The 14,945-nt window shown below is 39.8% G+C and overlaps 1 protein-coding gene and 1 long non-coding RNA gene across 2 annotated transcripts in view; one reads left to right on the forward strand and one right to left on the reverse strand.

The window, feature by feature from the left end:
* MAMDC2 (MAM domain containing 2) overlaps window positions 1–14,945 on the forward strand; it is a 59,067-nt gene that overhangs the window by 27,644 nt on the left and 16,478 nt on the right. Inside the window, exons 3-9 of the mRNA XM_027881811.1 lie at window positions 46–311; window positions 1,034–1,118; window positions 2,080–2,217; window positions 4,666–4,922; window positions 8,689–8,782; window positions 11,354–11,500; window positions 12,374–12,639. Coding sequence (XP_027737612.1) covers window positions 46–311; window positions 1,034–1,118; window positions 2,080–2,217; window positions 4,666–4,922; window positions 8,689–8,782; window positions 11,354–11,500; window positions 12,374–12,639 — 1,253 coding nt within the window. The remainder of the gene's footprint in view (window positions 1–45; window positions 312–1,033; window positions 1,119–2,079; window positions 2,218–4,665; window positions 4,923–8,688; window positions 8,783–11,353; window positions 11,501–12,373; window positions 12,640–14,945) is intronic.
* The window catches only part of LOC114056541, a 46,699-nt gene that overhangs the window by 12,892 nt on the left and 18,862 nt on the right, over window positions 1–14,945 (reverse strand). The gene's annotated exons all lie outside the window — the stretch shown is intronic.

Genomic DNA, 14,945 nt, shown 5'->3' on the forward strand with positions numbered 1-14,945 from the left:
GCAAAACCTTTGACATTTATTATTCTGATGTGTGTCTGTTCTCAGGACATTATATTTCTGTGGATACATCTTATGAGGGTGAGAAAGCAGTGCTGTACAGCCCAGATCTGTACTCGGAGGAGTGGAGCTGTGTCAGACTGATTTATCAGCTAGCAACGACTTTAGAGACTTCACATGATCCCACCAGGCTTAACCTGTACCTGAGGCAGGAAGGAGAAAGTTTTGATCGTTTGCTGTGGTCAGCCAAGGAGCCCTCAGACAGCTGGCTCATAGCTAGCTTAGATTTAATGAACAGCACAAAGAAGTATAAGGTAAGCTCAATTTCAGAAGATGCCACAGACTTTCTGGTGCATATGCTGGGGTGTACAGACTTTTTTTTTGACATATTCAAACTATTTTGAGCCCTGTTCTTAACTTTCATCTCTAAGGCTGGCAGCACATCAGTCAGTCAACCCCTCTGTCTCCAGCACTCATGAGCAGGGCTGGCATGAGGCTGTGTTCTGACCAGCAAAGGTGTGGAGCAGCTCCCGGGGATGCATGGCTGGCTGAGCCCTGTCGTGAGGATGCCTCACCTCCTGGCATCCCTGTGGAGCTGCTGGTGCCACGTGCAGGTGTGGGACCTCCCCAGTCCTGGACCTGCAGCTGCGCTCACTCATTCCTGCCCTCTGCGACTTTTGGGAAAGAGTCAGTTGCTGACAGGAGAGTATTTCTACCCAAAAATCATCACATCGCATCACTCACAATAAGATCTTGAGTAACCACAGCTAAGGAATATGGAATTCATTACTCTTAAATGAAGTGTGGGAATTTTTTGCCTTGTCTCATTGTCCTTCAGTGTGCCTTCTGTGCTCAAGGAAGAGCATTGGCTATGTCTTTGATGCATTCTGCCAAGCTCTCCTTCAGCAAAAGCAGCTTTCCTGACTGTAAGGATGACGAGCCCCCCACATGTATTTAATTCATTCTCCTGTTTATCCTGTTTAAATATTTGGGATAATGAAACCCTAAAATTCACAGCTTGGTTTATATTTTACAGCTTGTACTGGAAGGTGAAATGGGACAAGATAAATCTGGCAGTATAGCAATTTTTGAAATCAAAATAACTCCTGGATATTGTATGGGTAAGTACTTTCTGCTCAACCCTTACATTCCCTGCATAAAAAAAAAAAAAAGCCTTGTTGGTAGTTATAAAGCTGGATTAAAGGTCTGGGTTTAGAGAAAAGACAATGGCTTTTTCCTTATGGACTGCCATATTCAATATAGATGATTTTTTAAGCTAAGATTACACACACTAATAAGTGCGATTTTTTTCACCTGTCTCTCTGATATGCATAAAAATATGACATAAAATAATTAATTTCAAAGTTATTTATTGTCCAAGCAAGAACAAGGGTTATTTTTTAAAAAAATTCTGCACTGCTGAAAATTCTAGACATAACAGTTGCAATATTATTTCTACTCTTTGACTGCTCGTGCTTCTGTACAGTGGCATCTTGCAGGCTGCAGAGCCAAAACTCTGTTGATATTTACACTTACTGCTATTTCCTCGTGACATTTGCCAAAAACTGCTAATGAAGTTCAAAAATTTTAGTGTCTAGGAAGCTGAGAGACCTTTGCATTTCTGGAGAGGTCTGGCGGAGTCCAGAAAATTGTAACAATTCTTTGGCTTTATGAAGGAAACAAAGCAGCTGCATTACTGTTATGAAATACTTATCCTGTGTTGTTTCTAGCTATCCCTGATTTACAAGTGAATGTTCTGCTCTAAGCATTTAATACCATGAAGTGGTATATTTTAAATCTGCTTTATTTGATTCTAAATTAAAGCAGTCTTATATTGACACATAATGGAAAAGCAGATTGGTCCAAAGAGGGTGGATATGGAAATTTTATCAAAAAATGATAAAAAATGGGGGCTAAGTTTACTTCTGTTTATTATGAGCTCATAAGTGCTGTGTCCAGTTTTATAAATATAGGCATTATCTGCACTGCCATATGTGAAGTGAGGCTAGTGCTTAGCAATTTGCTCTTGCCATTTCTGTAATAAAAATGTGTGCACTTAGCTGATGGTGTCTGCAATTGCAGAATGTGACTTTGAAGAAAATCATCTTTGTGGTTTTGTGAACCGCTGGAATCCCAATGTCAACTGGTTTGTTGGTGGAGGGAACATTCGCAATTCTCAGTCTATCCTGCCCAAGGACCACACACTTAACAGTGCACTGGGTAAGCAACAAATGTAGAGCAAAAAGTTACTGGAAAAATCTGGGTCTGTGATTCATGTATGACTCTCATTCTGTGAGTTATTATTACATGAGTTCTTTCTTTTCTCCTGACATTGCAGGGGATGGGGTGGTAAGAATGATTCAGGAGATAAAAAGGGATTAGAAAAAAGTTGGGGGAATATGCAGGCATTCACACAAAATTTCATATAAGCTTTATAATAATGTTGTTATGCTCCTTGCTAGGATTCAAAAGTATGCAAAGTAAGGGTAAAATTATGAATGGAGAGGAGCAAAATTCACCCTTCTGTGTATTTTAAAAGTATGAGCCACACTAAGTTTTAGATTCTTGTACATCTGGCAGGGGTTTTCTTTCCCATAGTGTAGTGGGTTGACCCTGGCTGGATGCCAAGTACCCACTAAAGCCACTCTCTCACTCTCCCCTCTGCAACTGGACAGAGGAGAGAGAAAAAACCCAAACATCTAGGGATTCATGAGTTGAGATAAGAGTTGGGAGAGGTCAGTTACTCATTATCCTCACAGGCAAAACAGACTCAAAGTGGGGATAGTACTTAAATTTATTACTAACAGGATAAGAGACAAAAAGTGAGAAGTAAAACAGTCCTAAAAACACCTTCTCCCCACCCTCCTTCCATGTTCTCCCTCCTCCTGTTCACCAGTGCAGGGGGATGGCGAATGGGGGTTACAATCAGTTGCTGTTTCTGCCACTGCTCGGAAAGAGGAGTCCTTCCCTTGCTCCTGTAAAGACTTACAGGAATTTTGGCACTTGCCTTGTGTGAAATCCTTGTCCTGGACACCACTGAGAGAAGAGCTTTTTACATAGCCACGGAGAAGGGTTGGGATGATAACTTCCCCTTTGCACAAAGTTCCACAGCAGGTGATGGTCGGAACACCTGGCTGCTGCAGCACACTGTGTATCTCAGACAGCATGATCCGTGTGACAGTGAAAGGCATCATGAAAAGCAGGGTTGCTCCTCTTTCCTTAACTCATGCTGCTGTGCCTTTTTATTTCTTTCACAATTGTGTGAGTTGAGTACAGAGTCCAACTCCATTCCTGTGTCACCCCCCAGCACCTAAATGTTGGTAAAATTTTGATGGAAGTTTAACTCACCACAACTTCAACAGCAGACAGTGGGTCAACCTACTGAATGTGTACTGTGACAGGAAATGCTGCCAACTGGGAGGGATCTGTTTTCTTATAGCCACAGCATTTCTATTTCATACCAAACCTTCACTGCTGACCATTGACTGAGAAGGAGCAGGAAGCCTAAAGTCAAGAAAGAGCCTTCTTTTTGCAAGAATTGGGCTAGGAAAGTGCATCAGCCAAGGAGATAATAGCTAAGCTATGAAATGTGCTAAAACTGTAGAGCAAAAGTGAAGCTGAGAACTTCTCAGGCAAGTATCACTTAAGTCACTGCTCCCCAGCAGTGGGCAAGCTAGAGGAGACCCACAGCCAAGCAAACCCTTTCCACTCCTTTCACTGGAGTGAAGGGAGAATTGACATCTACAGGTCTGAGAACATTATGAGCTAATTATCTGAGCTTTCTACTTGTGAAGAACCATTTATTGATTCATCATATACTGTTCGGTGCTGTGTTCCTGGGAGTGCAGAAGAAGAAAAACTAGAGATGCACATCATGTTTGTGAACACAGGTGTGGCCTATTTAAACTGAGATTACTCTTCCAAAATCAAAGTCTTAGAAGCTGTACCCTTTGAAAATCCTGAAGGTTATATTGGCTGTTGAGGGGGAGGGAGTCTACTCATCTGTAATGCACTTTTCTGTTTATTAACGTTTCCGAATAGTCTTCTTTAAGGATTTTAAAAAGAACCTCCATTCTATTCAGTAAAGATAAAACATGTATAAACCAAATCCTAGATAGACCAAGTAGAATTACACAAGCAGTGTCATGTGCAGATAAAAGGTTATTTGCCAATTAATTTGATATATTAAATGAATTGCTGTGTAAAATGTGAGAAAACACATGGCTTCTAATTTTGATCATTTACTTTGATTGCCTCAGTAAAGGCTGCACTTGAAAAAAGACAAAATACTATACTGAGGTGTTGGAAGGCAGACATTTTACACAATTGTTACACATTTTTTTATTTCTTAATGGCTCTCAAAATTATACTTTTTTTTATACTTTTTAAGTATAAATATAAATAAATATTTATAATAATAACAAATATTAGAGAAAGAGCTGAGACTGACTGTTTTGCCAGTGGTACCTTAATCAAACAACTTTGGCTTGTCCATAGGAGGAAAGGAGAAAAAAAATATCTTTTAGAATGACTAAAATTTACTAGGAAGTAAAATTTCTTGTCCAGGCCATGTAGTCTAAGCCATATGTTTAGTCCCTGTTCATCTCCTGATACTGTGAGATACTATAAGATAATGTGACTTATACGAAGTTTCTTTCCTTCTCATAGGTCACTACATGTATGTGGACTCTGTTTATGTCAAAGATTTTCAGGAAGTGGCCCAGCTAATCTCACCAAAGACAACAGCCCCAATGTCTGGATGCTTATCTTTTTACTATCAACTTAAGCAGGAGAGCAGCATCGTTTTTACTGTTTACTTGAGAGACGTGAGTGGCTTTTATGAAGAGATCTGGAAAACAGACACTGCTCTGAGTACAGACTGGGCACTGGCAGAAGTTGACTTCAATGCACCATACCCCATGGAGGTAAAGCAATCCTGCCGGTACAGGCCAGCTGTGACTTCCTGAAAAAGCTGGCAGCCCACGGCTTGGACAGGGGCACTCTGTGCTGAGTTAAGAACTGGCTGGATGGCCGGGACCAGAGAGTGCTGGTGAATGGGGCTGCACCCAGTTGGTGGCCAGTCAACAGTGGTGTCCCCCAGGGACACCAACTGGATGTTGGACCCAGTTCTGTTTAATATCTTTATAGATGATCTGGATGAGGGGATTGAGTCTAGCATTAGTAAATTTGCAGAGGACACCAAGCTGGGGGGAGAGTGTTGATCAGCTGGAAGGCAGGAGTGCTCTGCAGAGGCACCTGGATAGGCTGGAGAGTTGGGCTGACTCCAATGGGATGAAGTTCAATAAGGCCAAGTGCCGGGTCCTGCACTTTGGCCACAACAACCCCCTGCAGCGCTACAGGCTGGGCACAGAGTGGCTGGAGAGCAGCCAGGCAGAAAGGGACCTGGGAGTGCTGATCGACAGGAGGGTGAACATGAGCCAGCAGTGTGCCCAGGTGGCCAAGAAGGCCAAGGGCATCCTGGCCTGAATCAGGAACAGTGTGGCCAGCAGGAGCAGGGAAGCGATTCTTCCCCTGTACTCAGCGCTGGTGAGGCCACACCTGGAGTGCTGTGTCCCGTTCTGGGCCCCTCAGTTCAGGAAGGACATTGAGGGGCTGGAGCAGGTCCAGAGAAGAACAACCAGGCTGGTGAAGGGACATGAGCACAAGTCCTGTGAGGAGAGGCTGAGGGAGCTGGAGTTGTTTAGCCCAGAGAAGAGGAGGCTCAGGAGAGACCTCATCACTCTCTACAGCTACCTGAGAGGAGGGGGGAGCCAGGTGGGCATCAGTCTCCTCTCCCAGGCAACTATCAGTAAGGCAAAAGGGCATGATTTTAAGCTTTGCCAGGGGAGCTTTAGATTGGATATTAGGAAGAAATTCTTTACAGAGAGGGTAATCAGGCATTGGAATGGGCTGCCCAGGGAGGTGGTGGATTCTGTGTCCCTGGAGGTTTTTAAGATGAAACTGGATGTGGCACTCCGTGCCATGGTCTAGTAACTGTGGTGGTAGTGGATCAAGGGTTGGACTTGATGATCTCAGAGTTCCAACCTGGCTGATTCTATGATTTTATTCTATGATTCCAGGTTGCCTCAGATATGAGTGCCAACTAAGGCTAAGCCAGGAACATGGCAGTGACCATCCAGTATCCGAAAGATGGTTATAAAGATGCTGGTGATCTGTGGTTTTCTTTGTCCTTTGCTTAAGGGTCAAGAGGGGATCACTTTCCATACTTGTGCTTGATTTTGAAGTCAGGTGTTGTAGTGCTTGATCAGAATACCTTGGGAGGTTGTAGAGTCCTATTAATGTGAGGTTTTTCAGTTGCGACTGAATGATGCCAATATTCTCTCAGTCCCATATTTCTGTGACTCCTTGATCTGTTTTTGAGGATGCTGAGTATCATAAAGATGACAATTTTTAAAATATATTTGAGGTCTATTCTCTACCTTAATATGACCCTGCAATTCATGAGATGGAGTCCAAACTTGGGTCCTAGTAGTACAGTAGTCCTTAGAGGTAAAAGACAGTTCTCAATGGTTATTATAATGACTTTCAAGAATATCAGAAATAAATTGAAATCTTTATTCGCTAGTATTTACTAAGAAATACCCCAAACTTAGGAGATTGAAATAAACAGTGTATATATATTATATACATACATATATACTTAGCATGTATATTTATATGTATATATACATGTATATAATTTATAAATATATAATTTATATATATATATACACATACACAAAAACTCTCTCCCTATATATATACTTGTAATACTATGATTACACATAAATTCTGTCTATTTGCTTTAATTCCACCTAAGTTATTTACTAATTCATTATAAGCCTGCAGATTTTCAGAAATTATGAGGGGTAGAACTAATTTTCATGAAATGTAATGTAGCCCTTTAGTACTCTAAAATGTCAGTGATCAAGTCATCCATTTCAACTGTCCAACTTCAAGGGAAAGGAGAGTAGCTTTGATAAAGCCTCATAATATTGAATGGTAAATGAATTACTGACTTAATAAGTACAAAGGAAGAGGTCAAAAACAGTCCTCGCACTATCAATTGGAATTAATTAATGATCACAGAGGTTGGCATTACTGGGGTTAGTTTTGTGAAAATATCCTCTGATTTCTTAGTGGCATTCAAAAAAACATACAGAATGTTGCAAACTATCTATGCTGGAATAAACAGCAAAGCAGAGGAAGTTGTACCTCTGGATGAATGCACATGGGCACCCTTGTGATAAGCAGGGCATGCAACTTGAGCCCTCTGAATTAAAAAAGAATATCTTAGAACTACAAGAGGGAGAGATGCAGATAATCAAAAGTATGGAGAAGTTACATTAATGAAATAGCAGTTTTCAGCTCTTAAAAAAGTTTGAAGTAGAATATGATGGAAGTTCTTAAAAGTCATGAATAACACAGAAAGTATAACTATGCCCTTTTTCTCATAGTTTACAGTGCTGTTCCAAATTCTTAGTTACCAGGTAAGTTTTTAACTGAGTATTTTTTCTTATATGACATATTTATAGAACTCACTTCCACAGCATGCTATGGATGCCATTATTTGAATCAGTTAAAAAACTAATTAGAAAAATTAGTGGGAAAGAAAGAATCCATCAGGAATGGAATGTGAGGGAAGAAGAACTGAAAGTCTGGCATTGTCTTCAGTTCTCTTTGTAGATGCTCTCTGTTGGAAAAAGTTTGGACTAGATGGGCCTTTAATCTTCTCAAGGAATTTGTATGTAATCCAACAGTAATTATTTTAAAGATTATTTTATAGAAATGTGATTAAACCCTGCATATAATTTCTTCAGTAGCTTCAAGAGAGTCTTCCTCTGTTTCATCTGGCTAAAGGAGATTGCTCAGAGTTCTTTCACAGCTCTCCTACTTTGGCTTCCATCCATAGGCAAGACATCACAAGCATTGCTTTCACTGAACAGGATCTTGCTCTGAAAACACTTGTCTTCAAAACCTTGGGGTTGCCTTGGGATTCAGGTGTCTTCTTGAAGTTTTTCTGTAACTCAGACTTTTGATACTTATGAGAAATTTTAAGACACTTCCTCAAGAGTTACAGACTGTCCTCCACTTACTTGAGGAAATTATGTCCTTTGGGAGTAACTAAGTACAAATATTGTTTGATCTTTGTGGTAATCAAAACACAGCAATAGCTTTTCTGGTTCTTAAATAAATTTTCTAAAGGAAGTCTTCCCTGCCATCTGATGCCAAGTCATGGGTTTCAGTGTCTGAGGATGTTTACAGAAAATAGTTAAATTTAATATTTTAACAGCAGAGTAATGAACAGAGAGGGTTTTTAGCTCTTGATCCAGATAGGTTTTAGATACAGTAATAATTAGGCAGCTTTGGAGTTCTAGTCAGTACAGATTTTGAATACTGTCTTTGTATGATATGGCAGAAGCCTTACTGCATCTTTAAAACTGGTGCTTCATAAAGCAGCAGAAGAGCTATGTTCCCTTTGTTTTTTCCTTGACCCTGAGTGGACAAAGATCTGGTGCTGAGGTCAGACTGATTTATATCCCTAATAAGTGATATAATTTAATTTTTCCTAAAATTTGCAGTGCTGGAGTCTGTCTGGGACATCCAATCAGAATTCTTTATTTCAAAGTTGTGTACCAAAATTATTGCTGAGTATATGGCAGATGAATAACAACTTACTATAATTTCTAGGTAGTATATGAAGTTGCTTTCAACAGCGCCAAGGGAGGTTACGTTGCCCTTGATGACATTTCTTTCTCTCCGGTTTACTGCAGCAATCAGACAGGTATGATGAGCTCTTATTGCTATTTACCGTCCTTCTTTTCCCCCCTTGCTCTGCCCCTCTGAAATGTCGGTATTTGCAATATTTGATGCTACCTTCTCAGCTGACCACTCCCACTGGGCTCCTTTACCTTCTGGTGACATAACAGCAGATATGTCTGGTGCCATTCATTTCATCCAGAAACTAGTCCTCAATGCTTCTTTTCAAAAGACTTTGCCTCAGGGTTTTGCAACTGGAGTGCCAGACTGAATGCTGTATTTGCATCACTCCACATTTTAAGAAATTACCACTTGCAGGCCTGTCACAGAAAGAGAGGGCAGATTTACCAGGTGTGATGGTATAAGGAAGAAAATGTCCTGGGCTTTTCATTAGCCAGTGTAGGCGTTCTTCTTCATTCAGTAGGCCCTGAGGTGTTCTTCAGAGCCAAAACATGAGGCTTGCCTTCCTGTCTTCACTCTTCCAGGATGTATTACTCATCTCAGACAGTTGCATGGCTGTCAGGTTTTTATTAGGTTTTCACAGCAGCAGACATCAGTTGAATCCATGTGACCTTTGCTGTAGAGGCAGCTGGGGCAAAGGATTTTGTCATTTGTGAATTCAGCCTCTTAAGTACTATGTACTGGATGCTGGGGCTTTACTGGAGCACTTAACACTAGGTGAAAGTAAATTAGTGGTTTCCCACCTATTTCTTTGGTCATAAGTTTGAATTTTTTGGCTAATGCTTTGAAGTGATCAAGGAAAAAAAAAGGTTTTTTGCCCATTTTATTTGCTTGGAGAATCTGCTAGCTCTGCCTCCACTGCTGAAGTATCACTCCTGAAGAACGTAGATTCCAGACAGTAATCCACACAACTCCTGACTGAGTAAATCTGGTTGTTTCATTATCTCCTCAATACATCTTTCAGTTTTGCTTGGTTTTGCAACAAAAATCCCATGTTATGTTTGTGGTATTCCAGGGATTGGAGCTGTGTGCTCATTTGTGTTTTCCATTTTCATTTTCAGACAGCTTATATATGTGAAGATATGGGATAAAATTTATAACATTTTCTGTCTCAATGGTTAAAATTCAGATTTAATCTGAATGGCTCATAATCTATTCTGAATATGATAGGTTCAACTACTAACTCTGATTTTGAAGGCTGGTTTTGTTGTTGTTTTTTTTTTTTTTTTCTGTTTGAGAAATGAATGCAAATAATTTGGTTTATATCTTGCTGGAGTACAACATATACTGTTTTATCCTTTAGACTTATCATATTTTCATCTTCAGTTCTTCTGAGTAGAGACCGTAAAAAACAAGAGATCTTGTATTCAGTCATAACAGTGTTTATAACAGCACTACATTTTTTCCTTATTTCTTCTGGAAGTTTTGTTTCAAAAGGTACCAGAGCATTAAACTTGCTCAGCAAAGAATGAATCAGAACATGGGTTTAATGCTGCATGGACCTGGCAGTGCTACAGCTGCATTTTCTTTAACTAGGAGAGCAGAAATGAGAGGCCATGGCTGCAGGCAGAGTAAGATACACAGGGCTTAGATTTGGCCTATCTGAGGCTGAAAAGACCACAGACATCACTCCAAAGCCAAAATTTTGCTTCTCCTGAAACTGACTGCCTGTGTCCCTGCCCCTGTTGGAAATCTCTCCTAGTCCCCATGAGGAAGGGTCACATGTGCTGCTGCAGAGTTATGTGCACAGTGTCCTGTGTCTGGACTCCTGATGTAGACAAAATTTGCATGATGGCTTTGGACTGTGCCTCTCCTTCCTCCAGCATCCTGATGAAGCTTTTGAAGTAGAAATGCTTTACTTACAAGCACTCATTCACCATGGGGACTTTTTTTCAGACTAAAGCAGATCCTGACCTATGAATTCCATATTGCAAGTCAAGAGAGAGGCATCTGCAGGGCTGGGGGACTTAGCTTTGCTTTTTATCAACTTTGCTATAAATTGTTCAGCTTTCCTCACTGCTAAAGTGCTACAGTACGTGAGGCAAGCTCCAAAGGTCAGTAGCCATGAGGTGGTACATGAATTAAAAAGTGTTTTACTTACATACTTACAGCATGCATTTGCACACACATTATACATGATTACAAAGGGATTTTTAAAAAATACTCTTTAAAAAAATATTGAATGTTGATGTCCAAAAGTAATACCTCTGAAACTAAAATGAAAATATAGTATCTATACACACACAGGCACACACACTTATTTTGTCCTAATATCTTTAGAGTGAAGGAGCAGGTTGAAAACAAATGGTCTGAATGTCTTTGTGTGTTATGTCCTGAAAGAGGAATCTTCTCTTAGTATCTGTAGCTCATTTTATATTTTAAAGGGGCTATGAAGGAGGTTTCCTCTTGGCTCCAGCAAAAATATAAGAATATAAGACCAATTTGCAATAGAAAATTGATAGTTTTATTTCATTGTGACTTTGTACTTTGTATATATGTTACATCTTTGCACGTGTTTATCTTCTGTAAAGCAAAGAAAGGCGAAGCAGAGCATGCTTTGGCATCATTCTGCTTCAAATACCTATGCTTATTACACTGTGCTCTTCCTAACAGAACATATACATCTATCTTTTAGGAACTCCTTTCGATCCTGCCAATGCAGGCTGCAATTTTGAGGAAGATCTGTGTAATTTTTACCAAGATCAAAAAGATGGCCCAGGATGGAGCAGAGTGAAAGTGAAGCGCAATGTTTATAGAGCAGGAGATCACACTACTGGGTTTGGTAAATCAAAACTGCTTTTCTTCAGAAGAGTAAACACATATAAAGGATATATAAAAGCTTATATAAAGTTTAACCTGTTGTATCATTGTTCACTCTGTTAAGTAATGTCACTGGCACACTGGTTAGTTTGTGTCACTGCAACTCTGCCATTAAAAATCAGTGTACACAACTTGGTCCTATCTGGAACCCTGGCTGTGATTCCCTATGTGTAAAGTGGGAAGGAAGGTCACCTATTGAATAGTCATGCGGGGCCGTAAAGCAGAGTGTCTTCACTATACTGCTCCATAGTCACTGGAGGGATGATTCCACAAAAATACGCAAGTAAATGTAATAATACCTTAATGCATTGTTTTTACTGTAGTGGAAAGGTGGGCTCTTCCAGGCTTAGGATAGTTGGCATTGCTAAGGGAAAACTGACATATTGTGTAGCGAAGCCACATAGTGAAAGGACTACTAGCAAGTTCTGAAACTCAGACATCTATTTACGTAGAATATTTATGGTTATTAATCACATGTGCTAAAGTCTCACCTCTTTATACTTGGTGCAGGGAATAACAGGCCTTGTGCCTTACCTTCCATTCTTTGATCTTGCAGTGGTACCCTTGAAACAGCCAGTGTCCAGTGAGGACAGCAGAAGAGGGAATTTTTTAGGGTAAATTTAAAAAGGGCTTTTAGCCATGTGCCATTTGAGCTAGAAGTAGACAGAATGCTTTTTAAAAAAATTGTTATTTCCTGTCAGAGTGTGATAATCTATTTCTTGCCAGTTGAAACTGTTTCTTGTAGCCAAAGTCTGATGCAATAACAGAAGCTGCTTTAATAGCAAATCAGTGGTGTTGATAGCATATTAGAAATAATAATTGTGCTCTCTTTCAGGTTATTACCTGTTGGCAAACACTAAATATACAACACAGCCTGGGTACATTGGACGTCTGTATGGCCCTACCCTGCCAGGAAACTTGCAGTTTTGTCTGAGTTTTTATTATGCCTTATATGGGTTTTTCAAAATGAGTGGCACTCTTGCAGTTTATATCTTTGAGGAGAATCATGTCGTTCAAGAGAAAATCTGGTCTGTCTTGGATTCTCCAAAGGGAGTTTGGACTAAAGCTGAAATCTCCTTCAAAAAGCCTATGCCTTGCAAGGTAAGAGCCAGCTCTTCAAATCTGCTAAATCCTGAATGGAGATTTTCCCTGCCTTCTCTTCTCATGGTTTGTTATCCAGGGATTAATCCTAAGTGAGCTGTACCTGCAAAGTGAAACAGTATTCCTACCATGGGGAGCAGAATGTTTCTTCACAGCCTGGCTCCCATGGGAGCCCCAATACAGGGACTTTGTACCAGGAATGGGGCAGTGCTTCCTGGTGTCCTCAACTGTAGTCATAATATTGCTGGAGATTTCACCAGAGGAGCTCTAACAAGAGCCAGTTGTGTCTTGGTTTCTCAGCATGCTCCACTTTCCATCGTTTTTGTTTGCTTGTTTCCTATGCTAGTCACATAATTTTTACTCAATTTCAGATTTTAATTAATCTAAAAAGTCGCTACTGGTAAGTTCTGGTCAAGATAGGGAGCTGATCCTACTTCCCTAAACTCAACTGCTTTGTTAGAATATGAAACCAGAATTCAGTGCAATGGACTTCAAGAATTTGCAGTGTTGTGTTGGAGAGGTCACTGTGTTATCTCTGCAAGTTAATAACGCAGTATTTGACATCACCTCCCAAGTAAGTCCTTAAGCTCTTGTTATTCCTCATCTCCACTCTTCTTACAAAGACTGACTTCTACACAGATTTCTGTAGGCACTGTCTCTGTGGTTATCCTGAATTTTGTAATGCATTTCCACTATCTGTGAGTCATCTAAGGAGGACCAGATGGATCACTACCTGCTGACATTTAGATAAATCCAGCTTTTTTTCTATGTGATAGTACGATGAACATATGGATGAAAGTGTGTATTGCAACTCAGGCATTTCTAAATCAAAGACAAACATCTTCAGCATGTTTGTCCACTACAAATTGGTTTTTGAAACGGCAGTAGTTACTGAGTTTAAATTTTCTTGGGGCAGGAAAAGAAAGGTGTTTTTCCTTTGAAATAAAAACGCTCTAAAAGAAGTTCACCAAAAACCAGTTGCCTGACTGTATTGATAGGCAAATTTATGCTAAAAATTTCAGTCCTAGTTGTTGGCTAGTGTTTTGTGTCATATACCTGATACCTTAAAAAATTGATGGGATTTTATGTATTTTATGCATAAAACATAGCAGAATTTCTAATTCTCTTTACTTCATAGCACAAAAAAAAAAAATATTACTGCACAGCAAGTGCATGGTAGATAAGTTTCTCATAGTGTCATTCCAGGATATTTGCAGAAAAGTATTTTTCTCTTTTTTTTTCTTCTTTTTAATTATGAAAATTATTGGTTAAAAAGGCAACCCATTTACTTTTACCATCTACAGTTTACATATTTCTTTATTGCTTCTGCAAAGGTTTAGTAGCATAATAAACTGCACGAGTAATGATGACATCTGAGCAATTCTATTAAAAATGGTTTATAGCCATTGGAGGTGGCAGGTTTTTTTAGCTTCAGAAATTTACATGGAAAAATCTTTTCCCATATGAATTTGTGAAGTACAATTTTTATGTTTTCCTAGAAGTCAATATATCTAAAACAGTTGTAAAAAAGTTTACCTGCAATGGAAATCTTTTCATGAATTGCAGTTTTCATGTCTGTAGTTACCATTCTGTCTGTACTCAATAACTGATGGGGAGAAAAGCACAGAGGAGGATAAAGAAGTCAAGAGAATATCCTTGCTGCTTCTGAGCCTGAAGGTCTGCAGGAGGGGAGAAATGCCATGCTCTGCAGCAGGAGGGTTTGCTGGCCTCTGGCAGTTCTCAAAAACCTTCACTGCTCCTTCAGGTCTTCTGAAAGAAACCCTTCTTTCCCATGGAAACAAGTTGCAAAATGTTTCTGTTGAGGAGGCAGTCCTCTAATATCACGAAATGGGAGATGTATTGGGCTTTAGAGGAGTCAGCATGTATTCAGCCTATCACAATTCAGGCACTCCTTAGCCAAACAACTATATATTTGGCAGGGTTTTCAGTATGTGAAGTTTTCCTTTAGACAAATAGTACATGGAAGAAAATGGGTAAAGTTTTGAAACATGTTCATATGGAAAAGTACACCAAAATATGTTTAGAGATGAGAAGGTAGCATAAAAAAGACAAATATTGCTAAAGTTTGAGCATGTGTCTGCCTGCCATAAGGCAAGGGTTAAAGCCTGATGTAGTTACAGGTTGTCTACTTGTGATGTTCACAAGCAGGCTCAAGTAAGTTACACAGTGAACCTGATTCTGGCTTTTCCTTGCTACCTCATGCCCAATTTTCCAACCTTAATACTTTAAAAGGTCTTTTCATGCTTTATTTTGTTTGTTTCTTCTTTTCCATGCCAACAGAAGGA

The sequence above is a fragment of the Empidonax traillii genome, unplaced genomic scaffold, assembly GCF_003031625.1.
Source record: "Empidonax traillii isolate 1590-97213 ecotype Southwest subspecies unplaced genomic scaffold, ASM303162v1 scaffold7:size3022706, whole genome shotgun sequence".
Taxonomy (NCBI): domain Eukaryota; kingdom Metazoa; phylum Chordata; class Aves; order Passeriformes; family Tyrannidae; genus Empidonax; species Empidonax traillii.